Here is a 20782-nt window from a genome sequence, read left to right as displayed (position 1 = left end):
TTCCATATGAATTTTGTTGTTATTTTTTCTAAATCATTAAAATATTTTCTTGGAAGTCTGATTGGTATAGCACTAAATAAATAGATTAGTTTAGGGAGTATTGTCATCTTTATTATATTTGCTCGGCCTATCCAAGAGCACTTAATATTTTTCCAATTATTTAAGTCTGACTTTATTTGTGTGAAAACTTTTTTGTAATTTTGCTCATATAATTCCTGACTTTCCTTTGGTAGGTAGATTCCCAAATATTTTATGCTATCAACAGTTATTTTGAATGGAATTTCTCTTTGTATCTCTTGCTCTTGGATTTTGTTGGTGGTGTATAAGAATGCTGAGGATTTATGGGGATTTATTTTGTATCCTGCTACTTTGCTAAAATTATGAATTATTTCTAATAGCTTTTTAGTAGAATCTCTGGGGTTTTCTAGGTATACCATCATATCATCTTCAAAGAGTGATAGTTTGGTTTCCTCATTGCCTACTCTAATTCCTTTAATCTCTTTCTCGACTCTTATTGCAGAGGCCAGTGTTTCTAATACAATATTGAATAATAATGGTGATAGTGGGCAACCTTGCTTCACTCCAGATCTAACCGGGAAAGGTTCCATTTTTTCCCCATTGCATATGATGCTTACTGAAGGTTTAAAATATATGCTCCTAACTATTTTAAGGAAAAGTCCTTTTATTCCTATGCTCTCAAGTGTTTTTATTAGGAATGGCTGTTGGATTTTATCAAATGCTTTTTCTGCATCTATTGAGATGATCATATGGTTTTTGTTTGGTTGGTTGTTGATATAGTCAATTATGTTAATAGTTTTCCTAATATTGAACCAGCCCTGCATTCCTGGTATAAATCCTACTTGGTCATAGTGTATTATCCTGGGGATGATTTTCTGTAATCTTTTTGCTAATATTTTATTTAAGATTTTAGCATCAATATTCATTAGGGAGATTGGTCTATAATTTTCTTTCTCTGTTTTCAGCCTACCTGGTTTAGGTATCAGTACCATGTCTGTGTCATAAAAGGAGTTTGGTAGGAGTCAAAGGTTCTGACAAAGGCCTCATTTCCAAAATATATAGAAAATTGCCTCTACTTTATAAGAAATCAAGCCATTCTCCAAATTATAAATGGTCAAATGATATGAACAGATTATTTTCAGATGAAGAAATTGAAATTATTTCTAGTCATATGGAAAGGTGCTCTAAATCAATATTGATGAGAGAAATGCAAATTAAGACAACTCTGAGATACCACTATACATCTCTCAGATTGACTTGCATGACAGGAAAAGTTAATGGTGAATATCGTAGGGAATGTGGGAAAACTGGGGCACCAGTACAATTTTGGTGGAATTGTGAATACATCCAGCTATTCTGAAGAGCGATTTGGAACCATGCTCAAAAATTTATCAAACTGCATACCCTTTGATCGAGCAATGTTACTACTGGGCTTAAATCCCAAAGAAATCTTAAAGAAGGGAAAGGAACCTGTATGTGCAAACATGTTTGTGGCAGCCTTCTTTGTAGTGTCAAGAAACTTTAAACTGAGTGGATGCCCATCAATTGGAGAATGGCTGAATAAATTGTGGTATATGGATGTTATGGAATATTATTATTTTGTAAGAATGACCAATAGGATAATTTCAGAGAGGCCTGGAGAAACTTATATCAACTGATGCTGAGTGAAAAGAGCAGAACTAGGAGATCATTATATACTTCAACAACAATACCATATAATGATCAGTTCTGGATGTGACTCTCTTCAACAATGAGATGAACCAAATCAGTTCCATTTGTTCAATAATGAATAGAACCAGCTACACCCAGTGAAAGAATTCTGGGAAATGAGTGTGAATCACTAAATAGTATTTTCAATCCCTCTGTTTTTGTCTGCTTGCATTTTTGATTTCCTTCACAGGTTAATTGTACATTATTTCAAAGTCCGATTCTTATTGTGCAACAAAATAACTGTATGAACATGTATACATATGTTGTATTTAACAAATACTTTAACATATTTAGCATGTATTGGTCTACCTGCCATCTGGGGCAGAAGATGGGGAGGAGGAGGGGCAAAATTAGAACAAAAGGTGTTGCAATTGTCAATGCTGGAAAATTATCCATGCAGATTTCTTGTAAATAAGAAGATATAATAAAAAAATAAGTAAATCATGGGAGGTAGTCCAATATTGTTCCCCAAAGTATTTTCCTGGTCATTTATTTATATCTATGATGTATATATATATATATATATATATATATATATATATATATATATATATGTCTATTTCATGTTATTATCCTTTTTTTATTCTCATGACTTTTTTTTGTTTGTTTCATGAAGTTCTCTGCAGCCATAAGCTTCCAATAGCTTAATTCTAAATTACAAGAAATTATTTTCATTACTGAGCTTTTGTATCTCTTTTTTTCCCATTTGGATAAATGTGCTCATTAAAGAGTTCATTTCTTCAGTGGATTTTTGTACCTCTTTTGACATGAGACTATTTCTGATTTTTAAGATGTTATTTTCTTGTTCTTTTTTTTAACCAAACATTTCTTTTAATACAATTATTTTGCATAACTCTCATTAATTTTCCTAAATTTTCTACCATTTGTATTTATTTCTTTAACAGAAATTCTTGCAGGCAATGAGTTCAATTAACCTTTGTCTTTGAGACTCTGCTTTCAGTTGTTTTCATATTGCTAGCTCCTAAGTTTATGTCTTTGTCTCCTCTACTTCCATGGTAACTTTTTTTAAAAATTATTTTTGTTGTTGTTATTATTTATTTTTTCAGTGGATTTTTTGACTTTGAACTTATGTCAAAATTAGGCTCTGCTCAACTGGGTGTGTTGAGGCACTATGCCAAGCTTCTGAGTTTTTTGAGCTGCTGTTTTCAGAGGTAGATCTGGGAGTTTAAAATTTTTCAGTGCTCTCATGATAGTGTAATCTGTGGAGAGATATAGTCACTGTGCTCCAGTCTTTTTCCTGCAAGGGTCCATTCTTCCTTGTAGTTGCAAATGTTCTGCTTTGCAATGAAAGTATGACTAGGTCTCCTACTTTCCTGAAAATACAAGTGTTAACTTTCCTCTTGGCACTGAAACTGTGACCGTACTCTCTGCTCCCCTGAGAAAGATCACAAGGATTCCTTTTCATGCTTGGGATGCTCATAAATGATAGAGTGACTAATTAGCACCAGGTTCATTCAGTCCTAGTAAAGGGTCCCCTATAATTTCATTCTGACCAGTGGTCCAACTCCATTATTGTATTGAAAGCTTCTGAAGCCACTGATGTTATCACAGCTCCCTTCTAAGCCCATCTACTGTTATGCTACTGGGCTACACTCACTCTGGTGTTGCAGACTACTCCTGCAGATGTATTTAGTTGTCTTTGTCTAGGAAAAATATGTTTCTTGGACCTTTTGTTAGTTTTATTGTTCAGAAATGTGTTTGGGGTCTTTGTTTTAAAGTTGTTTGGAGGGGAATGTATAAACTCTGCCATATTGACTTTGCAATATAAAAAGGTCTTTCAAAAAAAAAAAAAGTCCAACATAAAAATAAGCCAACCCTCCACAAAAATGTAAATTGCATTAGCCTATGAATTTTTTTAAATTGAAGCCATGGAATATTCATATATTTTCTTCTCCTTAAGATTTCCTCACATCTAAAAAGGAACTTCTTATTTGGAATAAAGAAAAGCAGACTAAAACTATTAATAGAATCTCTTTTGTGATAGCAAAGAATTGGAAACTCTGGGGAAGTCAATCAATTGAGGAATGACTTATTAAACTATATATATAGAGAGATATATAGATATAAAGATATAGATATAGATATATAGATGTAATTGAACTCTCTTATGTTGTAAGAAATGATGAAGGGTATGGTTTTAGAAAAGACTGGAAACACTTGCATGAACTAATGCAAAGTATACTTGAGAAGGAGCAGAAGTACAATTTAAAGCAATATTATAAAAATAATCAATGGTGAAAGACTTAGCAATTCTGATCAATTAAATTATCCACCACAATTCCAAAAAACTTATGCTCAAAAATGTTATCCACATTTAGATAGAAAACTGATGTACTCAGAGTGTGGATATTTTTTCTACTTTTTCCTTCCACAATATAACTAATGTGGAAATATCATTTTAATGATTTCATGTGCATAACAGATATTGTAATTCTTGCCTTCTCAAGAAATAGGTGTCTGAATGGAGGAAGCAAGATAATTTGAAATTGAAAATACACATAAAATTGAATTTAAAAGAGACAGAGAAGTGTAATATGACATCTATGGAAGTAATAATGCTATTTATATCAAAATCCCAGATTTTCAGAGCTGTAAAGGACCTCAGTCAACCAGGACATATGAGGCCTTTGTAGATTAGTTACTGAACTTTTATTTGAAGACATCCAATGACAAGAAACTTATTACCACAATCAAGGAATTGTATTTTTAACTTTTGTACTTTATAAGTAATTGGACATGTTGGGAAATATTTTAGCCTCACCTTAGTCCCAAATCTATCTTTTTTCAATCTCCATCCAACATTCCAAATTCTACCATCTAAAATCATCCAAAATAAGTCCATTTTTTTTTCCCACATGAGAAGTGCTCCAGTATGTCTCCAAATCATTTTTTTCCCTTTATGGCAAGCATTCCTAATTCCTTCTGCCAGTGAACTCCAAGGAATTTAAGATTCTTCACCATAATAATCATTGTCCTATAGAGATACTCCAAATTATCAATTTAATTAAATATTAAGTACATATGAGATACAAGGCACACTGCTAGGCAACAGTGATACAAGGAAAACCATAGTTCCTGTCTTCTTCTAACTTTTATCAATGTTCTTCAAAAATATGTCATCCATCTGATAGCCCCCCAGAATTAGCCTTGTTACTTCTTTAAAATAAGATATTATGCCTCTCTTCATGAAGCCTGCTATTATATTATACCTGATTCCTATCAGTGCAAATAATAAATCCCTTGGAATAGTCACATGTATTTGAATTCACTCTATTCTGACCAATAATAATGTAAAATATGATCACGGTTCCTACCCAATGGAAATATGCATATAAATTCAAATAATGCGATTGCTTCATATAAAAGTGATGGTAGTGAGCATCCTTGTCTCACTCATGATTTTATTGGGAATGCATCCAGTTTTTCTCCATTACAAATAATGTTTGGTATAGATTTTAATTAGATACTGCTTGTTATTCTAATGAAAGCTTCCTTTATCCCTATGCTTTTTTATTGTTTTTAATAGGAATGAGTGCTATGTTTTGTCAAAAGTTTTTTTCTGTATCTATTAAGATTATCATATGATTTCTGTTGGTTTTGTTATTGATACATCAATTATGGTAATAGCTTCCCTGATACTGAACTAGCTGTACATTTCTGCTATGACTCCCAATTAGTCACAATGTATTATCCTGCTGATAAATTACTGTAATTTCTTTACTAATATTTTTTTTCTAATTTTTACATCAATATTCATTAGGGAGATTGGTCTGTAATTTTTTTATCTGTTTTGGCCTGTCCTTATTTAAGTATTAGCGTCATATTTGTGTCATAGAAGGGATTTAGCAGTATGCCTTCTTTACTGTATTTCCAAATACTTTATATAATATTGGAATCAATTGTTCTTTAAATATCTGGTAGAATTTACTTGCAAATCCATTTGGATCTGGAGATTTTTTTTCTTAGGAAGTTCATTAATGTTTTGTTCAATTTATTTTTCTCAAAATGGGACCACTTAAGTAATTTATTTCCACTTCTGTTAATCTGGGCAATTTATATTTTTGTAAATATCCATCCATTTCAGTTGGTTGTCAGACTTGCTACCACAGAGTTGAGCAAAATAGTTCCTAATTATTGCTTTCATTTCTTTTTCATTTGTGATAAGTCTCCCCTTTCATTTTTGATGTGAGTGGTTTGTTTTTTTTTTCTTTCCTTTTTCTGATCAAATTAACCAAAACTTTATCTATTTTGTTAGATTTTTCATAAAAACAAACTCTTGGCTTTGTTTATTAGTTCACTAGTTTTCTTAGTTTCTATTTTATTGACCTCTCCTTTGAATTTCAAAATTTCTAACTTAGTATTTACTTGTGGGTTGTTAATTTGTTCTTTTTCTAGCTTTTTCTTTTTAAGTTACATGCCTAATTCATTGATTTCTTCTTTCTGTATTTTATTTATGTACTTACTTAGAGATATAAAATTTCCCCTAAGAACTGCTGAGGCTGCATCCCATAGATTTTGGTATCTTGTCTCATTATTGTCATTTTCTTGGATAAAATGGTGAATTGTTTCTGAGATTCATTGTTTGGCCCACTTATTCTTTGGAATTATATTATTTAATTTTCAATTGGTTTTTAGTCTATCTTTCCCTGCTCTTTTATTGAATAAAATTTGTATTGCATTGTGGTCTGAAAAAACTATTTCTGCCTATTTGTATCTGATTGTGAGGTCTTTATGCCCTAATACAGGATCAATTTTTGTGTAGCTGCCATGTACTGTCAAAAAGAAATGGTTTATTCCTTTCTGTCCCTATTCAGTTTTCTTCAGAGTTCTATCATATCTAGGTTTTCTAGGATCTTATTACCCTCCGTAGTTTTTTGTTTTGTTTGTTTTTTGTTTTGATTGAGGTCCCTTACTAGAATATTTTTGCTGTCTATTTCTTCTTGCAATTGACTTAAAAACTTCTCTAGAAATTTGGCTACTCTACCATTTGTTGCATACATATTTAGTATCATGTGATTGCTACTTCATTATTCACAGCACCGTTTAGCAAGATGTAGTTTCCTTCATTATCTCTTTTAATTACATCTATTTTTACTTTTGCTTTATCTGACATCAGAATTGCCACCCCCTGATTTTTTTTTTTACTTCAACTGAAGCATAATAAATTCTATTCCAGCCTTTTACCTTTAGTTTATATGTTTCTCTATGTGTTTCTTGTAAACAACATATTGTAGGATTTTTTTTTTTAATCCGCTCTGCTGTTTGCTTCTGTTTTATGGGAGGGTTCATCCCATTTACATTGACAGTTATTATTATCAGCTCTGGATTTCCCTCCATCATATTTTCCTCCCCTGTATATATTTTTATTCTCTCTTTTTACCCTGTCCTTGTGGTTTTTTAATTCCCCCTATCCCCATTATCTTATCTCCTATCTCTCTCCCCTTCTTGTTAGTAGTATTTTTGAACCTACTCCACTCATTATTTTATCTTCTATCAACTCTTCCCCATTTCTTTTACCTTTTCCCCAGTGTTTCTGACCTCCCTTTTATCCTGTCTCTCCCTTTTCTTTTCATCTTTCTCCTCCTACTTCTCTATAGGATCAGGTAAATTTCTATATCCAACTGAATGATTAAATTATTTCCTCTTAAAGCCAAAACAGATGAGATATAATGTGATTGTTTCAAAAGATTTATTATTTAGTCTTATTCTTGGAAACTGGCCGTACCTTTTTTGTTTATTTTATGGCACTAATGTCTCATTGAACTCACAGGACTCTAAAATCCACAAGTTATTTTCAAACAAAAAGCTTTCACCCTATGTTTTCAAATTTAGAGATATGATGGATTGCCTATTTCAACAGGAAGAAAATAGATAATGAAGAGGAAAAAAACACAAGCACTTTCATGGTCTCTTTAGGTGGTTCTGGAATATAATTTGGGTCACCACATTTTTAAGAGATCTTAGATATGAGAAGACTGGAGATCTTGTTTCACGAGAATAACTTAAAGTAATGGAACCTATGAAAATAAGGCTTAAGGTGGATATGACAACTTTCTCCAGGTATTTGTAAGACTATGCAGTGAAAAGAGAGTTAATTTGCTCTGCTTAGATCCAAAGAAAAGAATGAGAAGAACTGAGTGTTCCAAAGAGATAAATTTAGTCTTAATGTAAATGGACAGTAGAAAGTTGGGGAAATTCCTAATACAGCTTTATAAAAGTGGAGCTGACTGTATTGAAGAGTATCAATCATCTATGTTATAATTGGGATTTTTGTTTGGGTGATATATAGACTTTACAATTTCTAAAGTCCCATTAAACAGCTCTGCAATTCTGTGATGCTATAATTCTGAATTCAATGACCAGCAGAGGGAGTCTTACATCCTCTGAAAATGAAGCTGCAAATATCAACAGCAGTATAAATGGCAAAATGCAATTAATTTTCCCTATCTTGGTAGAATAAAGAAGTCTGATAGTGGTATGAAAATGAGTGAAAAAACCTAGAACTGATTACAGAGGAAATAATGATTTTCTATTTTCAAGGGCTGAAATGAAATTGAAATAATTCCTTCACAAGGATGTTCAAGTAAAAATATCTCATGATGTGATATAAGGTCATTATTTAGTCATTAAGAAGAAAAAGGGCATTATTCAAACTTTTGCTATCTGCTAGCAATGTTCCTAAAAGCACAATCCATAATAATTATGTTGTGATTACAATCCAGGTATTTTTAATATTAAATTGTTCAAATTAAAAATATTTTCATCTTATTTTGAAGAATTGGGAGCACCTCCAGGTTTGATTTCTCAGGCAAATAGTTTTAACAATAGAATTCAGATGTTCTTTCTTAGAGACTCAAGTATAATGATTTGCTGTTCTATTATTCTGCTTCTTAGAATCTACTTTGAGGTTCAGAAGCAGAACAGTTTCTTCCTACATCTTTGAAACTTCCTAGTATTGGAGCTCTCTTTATTCAATTCCTGGAGATTGGTTCATGATAACTAATCCCATATATGGGTATCCCCACTCCTTCCATTTTTATCAGACCTCTAAGTGGCCAGAGTCTATCCCTCAAGCATTTCTGAGTGCTATATAGTGCATTCTTCTACCATCATTGAAATGAACAGATTGTGGTAGGAATCCCTCATTACTTTCTCATTTCTACAATCATTTGGAAAATAAAATTTGAGTCATATCAAGCAAAACTGATTGCTTCTCCAAATTAGCTTGCTAAAGATCTGATTACAAGGAGAACTATTTCTTACCTGTCCATATTCTAAGTGTTTACTAAGGTTCTTTAGACATAAAGAAATGTTTCACAGAAGGTACATGAAACAATATGACTGAATTTGAGAAATAGTTTACCGTGAAGTTACTTTTCTCAGGGACCTTGATAGTGTTTCCTCAAAAGGACTATTATACCATAAAAATCCATGGACCATACAGCTAGCTAAATGAATTATGAAACAATAGGAATTTTATAAACTGGCAGTTCCAATCTTTCTGCTTTCTGTTTCAAAGTGAAATTGATCAATAGCAACCAGAAAAAAGAGGAAAAAAACATTTAGTATGAAAGGAAAAACAATCAGATTTAGTATAGTCTATCTTGAAAAGGGGATGTGGGGGATGGTAGGAAGAGCTTTATCACACCTCTGCTTTTAATTCCTCTTTCCTACATTGTTATCACTATAATTGATATTTGAAGTGAGGGTAAGAGACATAAAACTGAGGAACAAGTATGAATGATCTCCTTCTTTTCTTAGAGCAATCTAGAATTTCATCTGTGCTTGATTCCTATTCAGCATTCTTCTCTAAGTATGGAATATTTGGGAATATTCATTAATGAGTGATGTCATAAGCAAATTATTGGTTCAATCCAAACAACAAGAGCAGAAATTGTTATATTAAAGTATGTTTACATAAACCAGATGGAGGCTACTTCTTTGAAAGTGTCAGAACCAATGAAACAATTCACACTCAAGTCATATAAAATTGTAAGCATATACTTATTTATCTTTTAAAACAAGCTCTCCATTTAAAAATGCTTATTGGGCAAATTTCTTCAGTAATTCAAAATATTTTGTAACCTTTTGTAGGACATTGAAGCAGCATACTGATGTTATAACAATATTTCCCAACATAATGTAAGCTTTTCATTAGCAGTAATTATTTCTTTCAATAAATGTTTATGTCCGGTGTCTAGCAGAATGCTTTGTATATGGTAGGCTTTAATAATTGCTTGCTGGTTAATTATTTGGCATTCTGTCAAATAATGATGTTGTATATTTTTTTGTGGAAAATACCATAGTTCCTAAAAAATTTCTCAAATCATTTAAATGCATTACTCCTCTAAGAAAAAAAGCAGGAGAAAAAGTATTCATAGTTCAAAGTATAGTTGAACTTATGACTTTAATAAATCCAAGGTCATTGGCAATATTTCTCTGATTTATTGACTGAGTTATGAAAAATCAAGATAGTGAAATAGGCATGGAAAACTATAATGATCACTTCTGTTGGCCATAATCCATTTTTTCCCAGATGCATGGCATAAAATTACCTTTTCATGTTGTAGAATAGCAAAATTCTGTCTTTGAACAGTATAATTCCAATAAAATTATTCTTTACAGAATTAGAAACTCCATAGATCACTAACTGACATGAAGATTTGGGTATAAGCTGTTTCACAGATCTTAATTCTTTTTTTCAAATTGTATTTCACTTTTATAGGTATTTTCATACACTGCTGAAAAGGAAATACGTACTGATGATTTCTGCTTAGATGTTTCTAGACTCAATGGACCTGTTATCATGTTAAAATGTCACCATATGAGAGGAAATCAGCTCTGGGAATATGACGCTGAGGTATGTCATGCTCTTAATTTTAATTATTTTTAAATATATGAGTTAATCAAAGCATTACATTAACTATTTACTTTAAGCTATCATTTCTACATGGATGAAACATATATGTATACATACATATATGCATGTGTGAATGTTTATATATTTGTATACATATTATATGCATACATTCACACATATATACATATGTGTATAGAAATACAATATAATTATTGATGTTCATAATATCTTTGTGGTTATAAGTGAACTTGAACTAATTGGTAGATTTAATATTCTGTTAGTCTTTATGGTATATCTGAGGTACATTTTCCTTCTATTAACTAAAACTACCCAAGAAAGGAGCCTTTAAGTCTGGTTTAATCTGAATATAAAGAGATGAGTAGAAAAAGTATTAAGGCCAGGAAATTATATTGATTACTTACTGGATTCAAAGTATGTCTAATATTTTCAAGGCATCTCTACTGCACTTAAAGGTTTGCCCAAAAAGGGGGAAAGTAGCATGGGAAGTGAGGCTTTGAAAAATGGATTTTTAGGAGCTAAGTCTCATACCCTTGGTTCTTCAGACCTCTAGAGGGAAAGTAACCAATATGGTAGTCCAGAATAATAAAGAAGCTAAATAGTTTTCTAATAGGTAGTTTTGTAGAATGTTAAGGAGAGAACAGAAAAGGCAATATCAATTATCAATTCTAGGGGAAACCAGATGCCATAGTGGTTAGAGCATCAGCCCTGAAGTCAGGATGACCTGAGTTTAAATCTGGTCTTCGACACTGAACACTTCCTAGCTGTGTGACCCTAGATTAACCTCAATTGCCTAAGGGGAAAAAAAAAAGAATTGATTTTAGGGACCAGGCCAGAAATGGTAAATTATTTTATCATTCAGGAACTGAGAGAGTAAGCAAAGGAATTTCCATAATTCCAGATGCTTTCATGAACATGGATAAATTCTCCTTGTTATTATAACACTTACTGAAGGGCCAAAGAAAATATACTTACTTATAAATCTAGGCTTTCTTTACTGGAAGAAGATTGAAAGCAAATCTAAGAGAGATTCAAATATCTTGTAGTCTTTTCTAACTGAATCTACTTTAGCTAAGAAACCTAAAGTTGATTAATTATTTAATCCCTTACAAATTAGGTCAATTAATTTCAAAGATAATATCTGAAAGCAGGGTTTCCCATCAGGTGTAAAAAAGACCCAGTGATATTCCAATCTAGTTCATTATGCAGGGTATTCCAAAGACTTATATTTAAGTTTTTAACTTTAATAGAAAACATACTAAACATTTTGAAATTTTAATGATTTAAAATTTTAAGATATTATCTTTCCTTTTAAAATTCAAAATAATCATTATCTTGTTTTCTATCTCACTACTTGATTTTCAAACTGCAAAAGCTTTCATCAATCCTTGCACAATATGTGAAAAGATTGCATTTGTAGTCTAAGTCTTAAAATTATCCAAAGAAGATATTGATAAATATTTGTCAATGTGAATTTGTCCCCTCAAGAAAAAGTATAATTGAGATAGATCAGGTGACTAAATTGAGCAAGTTAGAGGATTTTATCTATCAATCTAAAAAAGTGTCATGCACACAATAAATCATGTCAGGGTAACTCATCTTGTTAAAATTTAAAATTCATTACTCAAAATTTATCAAACCCATTAAGTATAAAAAGAAATTGATATTAACTTTTAAATAATTTAAACTTCTGAAGTTATTAAAGATAAAAATTGTTGGGATACGCTGCACTTTATATATACATATATAAAATACATAGGAACAAATCACCAAAGAGAAGTCAGCAAAATTAAGATTTAGAAAAGATTTCCTATAGAAGATGGAAATTTAGCTGAGATTAGAAAGACATCAGGGGATGGGAATGAGAAAGAACAGAATTATAAACATCTAGCAACTGAAAAGACCCAGAGTTGGGCAATGGAATGTCTTGTTTAAGAAACAGCAAAAAGAACAGGATTGACAGTTAAGATTTTTGTAGATTTTCTTATTTCCTAGAAAATGTTCTTTTTTGATATTATAACTCTTTTTTTCCTTATATTATTTAATAATAAAAACAAGAAATACAAAAGAAGCTTTATTTGTTATTTTCTGAGAGCAAAGCAAGAGAGAAAGGCAAGTTCTGTGTCCTAGTCTACAGCCTCTATGTTCAGGAACTGATACAAGTGCAACTTTTTGTTAGAATATCATCAGTCTCTTTTTACACATATATCCATAAGCCAAAAATTTCAACCAGAGAAGCATGGCATTATTTATTTAAAGTTTGATCTAAATATCTGGCTTTACCTGTCATCATAAACTAATTGGATGCTGTCTTTGACAGTGTTACAGCAAGAAATGCCTTTTAAAACTAACTGCAATAGTTCCATGTCTCTACCTGTACAGTCTATATTTTGGTTATCTAGATTGCATTTTTTGACAAATTTTGTGCAGTTAATTATAGGATATTGATTATGGCTATCATTTGAGTATCATTCTATGACTTACAAAGTTATCTCCAAGCATTACTTCTTTATATACAATGTTTCTTGATATACTATTTCTTCTAGATTTTTGTATAGATCTAGCACTTATAAAATGATTTAATATGAAGTATACTTATCACTGTATAGTTTTTTAAAATATGTTCACATAATGTATGCATTGTGATTACAAACAGCTTTCCCAAATATTATCACTATTGATCTTCATAATCAAGATATTGTTATGAGCATTTAAAAATGAGGCTGTTTAGTGGATATTGTGGAGGCTCTGATGAAGAAATATGGAATCTGATACAAAGGAGTCTCTTCTCACCAGTATCATATAGATTCTCTATTATTGTCTTAACTGATATTTGTGTTGAATTGAACATACAAATAATACTTGAAATTTTATTTTTTTCAAAATTATCCCCTTTGCCAATATGTATCCCTTACTCCTAATAACCATGACATTTGCATTAGAACATGTATCTTCAGTAGGATTAACAAAAGGGTGGAATAGAAAGAGAAAGAAGGAGAGGAGGGAAAAAAAAATCTAACAAAATTACACTGGTGAAATTTATAGCCAAGCAATGTGTAAAAGTGAAATCAGCCATTAGATGGAGCTAATAAAAAAGAAATAACATTTGTCTAAGGATGCTGAATAAACACTATTTCATTCCTTTCACTTCTTTTTACTTAGGAAAATAAATAATTCTACTTTTTGAAATTTTTCATTTAATTAAGTGGTTAGTGATTTATATAAAAAGAGAAATAAATTCAACTTTTACAGGCTACTAATAAACCAGAGTTGGACAAATTGTACTGGAGAAGTTTTCATTCACAAAAAAAACTGGTGGCCAAAACTCTGTGACCAAAAAACACGTGGATCTTGAGTGGTTGATGAAATTATATTTTGAAATATTTTTCTATTCAATTTTTTAAAATGTCATCTTGATTTACTAATACTGGGTTGTTTTAATGTGGAATGATAAGTTGACTAAATTATTTTGTGATTTGATGATGCTTTTATGTTGTTGTCTGGATTAATACTTAGATGATTTTATCATACATTTAAGCTATTAAATGTTTCTCCATTATATTTGGAATCAAAGAATATCAAAATATAATTCAGTATACACTGATACAAGTTCCCCTTTTTTCTCTATCTATCCTGGGATTATAATGTTCTCTCTAAAATGTAATGTTCTCTGTTGAGGTTTTCTTGGGGTCTCTGGAGGCAGCCTTCAGTTCAGTTCAGTAATTACCACAAGTATAGCCAAGTGTTAAAGTCCAAATATTTTATTACCTCCTTCAAAGTCTTATTTCCTTCACTTGGGGCTCAACTAGTTTTCTGGGGGCCTTCTGGAGAATGGTTTCAGTGGAGAAATGAAGGAGGAGAGCCTGCCACCAAGGTGGTGTGAGATGGGATGACTCTGTCTAAATCCAAGGGAATGTGCTGCAATCTCTTTTTTCTATCATAGTATCTCTGTTTCACTAGTTGCCTTTCCCAATTTTTTATTCTTCATCAATTGTCATAATTATCATCATTATCATAAAACAATTCTTAATGAGCTTAATGGGCTGAATATTATATTATATTCTTTTTTGATATGGAATTTGACTCACTTAGTGCAGATGAAAACAGACTCCTTGATTCTACTGTTTTCTATTTTCTATCAAATTCCTGACCACAAACTGCTTAGATAGAGATAAGTCTTAGTTCCTCTTTTTATAATTATCCCAACTGGAAAAAAATATGAAAGATGTTAAAAATACTGAGAAAGCACACAATCATCAAACTTGTTTGTTCACTGCTTTTTTGAGTACTTGACTGATTTTTTTTAATTTTCCTAATATCTCCATTTTCATCCTAAGATAGAAGAGTTAGTAGATAGGATAATGAGAGCTCATGATGATATTTCTATAAAATAGCATAAAAGGACATCTTGTACTAAGTCACTCTTTTCTCCTACCTATCTTTCTTACAAAATTTGGGCTGATAGTTCAAATATGACCTTAGACACAAACCTTGTAGTGCTGGAAAAACCATTTAAACCCGTAAAATGATATGGAGAAAGTAATGGCAAACCACTGTAGTCTCTTTGCCAAGAAAATCTCAAGGGATTATAAAGAGTCAGATATAAGTGAAACAACTGAATGAGAACAAAAATGTCATGTGATCAATAGCCTTTGTTTTCCAGTCATATGTATTCTTGACAATGTCTTTTCTATGCCATCTCATATGTAAATAAGCATTGGCGAATTGTGGACTACTTACACTAACCATAAATTCCCCCTTTGACATTGTATCACCTTAAACTTTGAGGCATACAGTTTTCCATGATCCATAATTGTGTTACAAACTGAGAAAAACATTAGTATTTTAAAAGGTGAGTTTTAGGAACATGGAGCAATGCCAAATCTTTGAAAAAATTCTGTAATTTTCTAAATAACATCTAGCCCTCTTTCTTCCTTCTATACAATCTTGAGCCCAGTCACTGTCCATCTGCATTGACTGTTCAAGGAATATGCATTGATAAAGTAATCCAAAACCCTTTCATCCAATTGTATATCACAACCTGGGAAATATGCATTCCTCATTTATTTTATCTTTTGTATATAGGTTGCTAGACCTAAATTCACTGAGTAGTCATGAAATTTATTAAGTTGTAGCTGTAGTATGTAACTGCCCAATGAAATCAATCAAATGTCATGCCTGAATAAGATCATCTATTTTATTCTCCACAAAAGAACCTTCTACATTTGAAATTAGCACAGAATAATATTTCATTATATCAGCAATTGGCAAGTTTCTGTCCACTTATTTTACATCTTACTTAATTTATATTCAGAGGATTGCCAAATAATATTATCTCTCTGGTTGTTATCTATAAAAAGATTTTGTACTCTTCTTTTATCTGGAGAATCTTGACATAAACAAGGAATAACCTGTAAAAACTCTGCTTGTTCTTTTCTCAGATCTTCATTAAACATGGCCTTAATATGAGCATAATTTTGGAAATTTTTTTCTTAAAAGATATATACTTATCATGTATTAAATAATATATGACTATTATTTCTACAAAAGAGATCAAGCAATTTTTTTGATACTGTAATACATGAACAACTGAAATTGGTGTTAAAAGAGAATACTGTTGTTTTATTTTTATTTTTTAATGGGCTTTGATAGCAAACAGCAGCTTGGAATCATTGAAAGCACTGTATAGTTTCCTAAAAACCAATCCAGCCTACTCTCCTCCTTTCTATTCAACTCTGGTCTAGCTCACTGTCCATCTGCAGTGCTTGTCAAAGAGAGCTAACTCAATGGGAGGCCCATCCAACTGAATGGCACAATCTGGGAAATATTCATTTTCCTTCCCCTTGGCTTCTTCCTTAGATAATTGCTAGGCTGATCTTGTCTTGTCCTTGTTCTGCTATTAACTTGTCCAAAAATATTCCTGATGAACACATGAAAAGGAAACAATTTTTTCAAATAATTTTCAACAGCAGATCACTATTGTTATACTTTAAATTCAGATTCTATAACATCTCACTAATTGTTAGTTGGACAGGGATAAATTCAAGTTGTGATTTCACTGGTATAGGTGTTTCCTCCTAAGAAAAGCCTCTTTACCAAAACAGATATGCAATTGTTCTATAAATAATCTATGCGAGTTGCTTGAGGATACTAAAGTATTAAGTAACACAAACATGTCAGAAGCAGAACTTGAAACAAGTTCCTTCTGATCCCAATTCCAACTCTATCCACAAGGCCACATTCTCTCTCACACTACTGGTTGATTACAACAGACTACCTCAAGAAAACTAAATGCCATCAGAACCAGTGACAATGCTTTATATATCCAAATCCTTATATGTCTAGGATGCCAAGATGTGTATGGGATGTTCAGGAAAACTAGAATTTTTGGTGTGAGGGCTTGCCAAGTCCTTTTCAGGGCTGCTCATCTACTTTTGATGTTCAATTGATTCATCCAACTCTTACATAGGGCTCTAATTTGTACCATTAGTAGTCACAACCTGGAAAATGATCTAGATAGATGGATTAAAATAAACCAAGTAAAGGTAACATGTCTCAAATATGCTAATGCATTAGGGGCATATCTAAATCAAAGACATTCCTGGAAGAATGAATGAACAAGAACAATGTGTTTTAAGGACCACAAAGGCAGATGAAACAGATTCTGTGTACTAATCAGAGTGTGGTCCAAAATCAAAGATCTCTAGGTCATCCATTGTATCCCAGGCCATCACCAGTCATCTTGACTTGTCCTGACATCAGATTTCAATAATTCAGGAAGCTATGGTTGACAATTTTGCACAACTTTACCTCACTTAAATGCAATTTGCACCTACATTAAGACATTAACTTAATGTAGTGTTTTATGTATGTGATTTATTACTTAATTGAAAAAAATTTATAATTTTCTAAATCTAGCCCTCTTTCTTCCTTCTATACAACCCTGAGCCCAGTCACTGTCCATCTGAATTGACTGTTCAAGAAATATCCATTGATAAAGTAATCCAAAACCCTTTCATTCAATTGTATATCATAACCTGGGAAATATGCAATTCTCATTTACTTTATCTTTTCTATATAGCTTGCTAGACCTATATTCACTGAGTACTCATGAAATTTCAATTAAAAAGCTCCCAATTTGGAAACCCAAAGTTCTGATTCATAAGACTCTTATCTAGGATCCCTTATTTCAGGCCATCAGTTCAAACAATATTTTTCTAGATTCTTTTGCCATACTTTTTACCAACTGCCTTATGACTATGTGTAGCTCACTCCTCAGTCTCCCAATTTACAATTCTGTGACCAAATCAAATTAATCTAACTATGGCTTCTGGAAAGAGTATGTGAATTTACTCTTATATTTTTCTGTTCATCCTTTAAACTCTGTTCACCAGAATTCTCTTCTCTAGTCACAATTTCCCAATATGTATGCCTCATATTTGAAAAACTCTCTGAGATTAAGCATTACCTTCATTTTTGTTTTGGCATTCCCAGCTTGGAAAATGTATTAAATGTGTTTTTTTCGTCCATTCACTCTATTCCAACAGGATACATGTTTAATAACCAAATTTTAAAATCCTTTAAGATGCCTTGATAAATGCCACGAGAAAGATAACTTTGTTATCATCAGGAGTCAATTTACATCCACACCTTCTGTTTATGCATTCTTCCTCTAACTGCCTTCATAAAAGATACAGCTCTTGAGAATTACAAGTATTAGTTTTCCCAACAGGGATGTAAACACTTTAACCCTTAAATAATACATTATTTTTTCTTTCTTGTTTACCTTTCTATACTTCTCTTGAGTGCTGTGTTTGAAGAACAAATTTTATATTTAGTTCTGGTCTTTTCAATAGAAATGTTTGAAAATTCCTTACTTAATTGAAGATCCATCTCTTCCCCTGAAAAATAATGCTCAGTCTTCAGGGATAGTTGGTTCTTGATTGGAATTCCAGCTCCTTTGACATCTAGAATATGGTATTCCAGGCCCTCTGAACCTTTTTTGTAAAAGCTGACTGATCCTGGGTAGTACTGACTCTTGTTCCTTGATACCTGAATTGCTTTTGTTTGACAGTTTGCAGTATTTTTTCCTTGAGATTGTAATATTGGAGTTTTGCAACAATGTTTCTTGGGGGTTTCTTTGTGGGATCTTTTTCTCGAGGTGATGAATGTATTCTTTTAATGACAAAGTTGCCCTCTGCTTCTAGTATATTAGGACAGTTTCCCTTGAAGTCTCTTAAAGAATGCTGGGCAGGCTCCTTTTTTGATCATGGACTTCAAGTAGACCAATCATCTTTAAATTATTTCTGTTGAATCTATTTTTCAAATAGGCTATTTTTCCAATAAGGTATTTTACATTTCTGTTCATTTTTTTTCATTCTTTTTAGTTTGGCTGATTCTTGATGTCTTTTAGAGTCATTAACTTTCATTTGCCCCAATATAGTTTTTAATATATGATTTTTGTCAGTTGGCTTTTGTATCTTTTTTGCATTTGATTAATTATACTTTTCATATAATTGTTTTCCTCATTTTTTTTCTTTTGTATTTGGTCAGTTGTGTTTTTTAAGGAATTATTTTCTTAAGATAATTTTTGTCCTTCCTTTTCTAAGTTATTGACTCTTTGTTGCATACATTTTGTTTCTTTTGCCAATTTTTTCTTCCTTTCTTTATTTGCCTTTTAAAATTCCTTATTTAGGCTTGAGACCATTTTATAGCACTCATTGAAATTTCCCTTTTGGGCATTTTTATCCTCTTTTGAATTGATGTTTTTGTCTTCTCTGTTATCGTAGTAGCTTTCTATGGTTAAGGTTTTCTCTTTCTGGCTTACTTTTCATCATATTTCCTTCTTCCTTCCTTTTTCTTGGCCCTCTCATTGCTTTCCCAGACACCATCTGAGCTGGGGTAATCCCCTTCCCCTTTCATCCTAGGTAGACTCACCTGTCTTGAAGTCCTTCTAATCTTTATTAACCTAGAGAATGTTTTCATTCCATCAGAATCTGTTCAGACACTTGGTTTCAAGGAAAACTAGGAAAGTTTGAACTACTTCCTGGTTTCATTCTACCATCTTAGCTCCACCCAGAAAGATAGCTTTGTTTAACATTCTAAGCATCAATAGCTAGCAAAACATGAAAATAAGGAAGCCATTAGAAAAGACATGTCCAACTTGAATCAGGCCACAAAGTAGTAGCAAAACTCTAAACTGCAGCTTGAACACAACATAGATAATACTTAACTTTGTGGCGTTCTAAATCAATATGCAGCCAAAAAAATGTGTTTCTATTTGAGTTTGACATTCATTAATGTAGGGACCATAAAGTTTACATCCGAGTTTCTAAAGATGCCATTGTTTGCAAATGGTGGTATGATGATTGCATCCAACCCTGGAAAGTGGTTTGACCTCTTCAGATAGTTCAAGGAAGTTCACATGAATCAATTAGTTGCCTTAATTCCCTTTATTTTTTTGAATTACCTAGGGCTATTTATCTGAAAGCAATTTGTAAAAGTGAGAATGGTGGGAACCTTACAACTACATCAATTGATGAAGATAATAGCTTTCCAAAAGAACAATATCACCAAAGTTTGAAATGTTTTACTCAATTTTTCTTGTTATTGCCAAGCTCTGTTCACTAGTGCTGCTTCCTTTCCTTAATGCTGAGAAAAATGTTTAATAACTAATTTTTTTCTGTTTATGTAGATAAACAATTGCAAAGCCACTTTTAATATGGCCTCATTGCCTCAAAATTTCAGCATTATATATTCATAGTATAATTGGTTGCACATCTGATTGCATCTCTTTTTAAATTTAATATATCTTAATGTATATTTGGCTGGAAATACACTTTAAAATATTAGCCTTTTCTTTTTATTGGTATCTTTTCTTAAATAACAAAGCAAAACGTTTAGTTCTTAGATTCTGAGATCTAAAGTGTCCCATATTCAATTTATTTCATTCAATATTTGTTAAAACATACTATATACCCTATGCTAAATCCTAGAGATTCAGTGATGAAAAAGAACCAGAAAGGGAAGTATTGAGAGAGTGAGAGAGAGTAGGGACAACTTCCTATTTACTGAAAAATAAATAAATAAATAACAAATAAATGAATGGATATTGTACTTGGTCTTTAGTGTTAAGCTAAGGAATTTGTATTTTAT

The 20782-nt window shown here is 31.9% G+C and overlaps 1 protein-coding gene across 1 annotated transcript in view; it reads left to right on the top strand.

Annotated features, from left to right (window-relative positions):
* GALNT13 (polypeptide N-acetylgalactosaminyltransferase 13) overlaps nucleotides 1-20782 on the top strand; it is a 595329-nt gene that overhangs the window by 553520 nt on the left and 21027 nt on the right. The window contains exon 11 of the mRNA XM_051986368.1: nucleotides 10475-10609. Within this exon, the coding sequence (XP_051842328.1) occupies nucleotides 10475-10609 (135 nt within the window). The remainder of the gene's footprint in view (nucleotides 1-10474; nucleotides 10610-20782) is intronic.

Source organism: Antechinus flavipes, chromosome 3 (genome assembly GCF_016432865.1).
Source record: "Antechinus flavipes isolate AdamAnt ecotype Samford, QLD, Australia chromosome 3, AdamAnt_v2, whole genome shotgun sequence".
Taxonomy (NCBI): Eukaryota; Metazoa; Chordata; class Mammalia; order Dasyuromorphia; family Dasyuridae; genus Antechinus; species Antechinus flavipes.
Note: the sequence above shows the minus strand (reverse complement) of the source record. Positions and strands in the feature narration are given on the sequence as shown.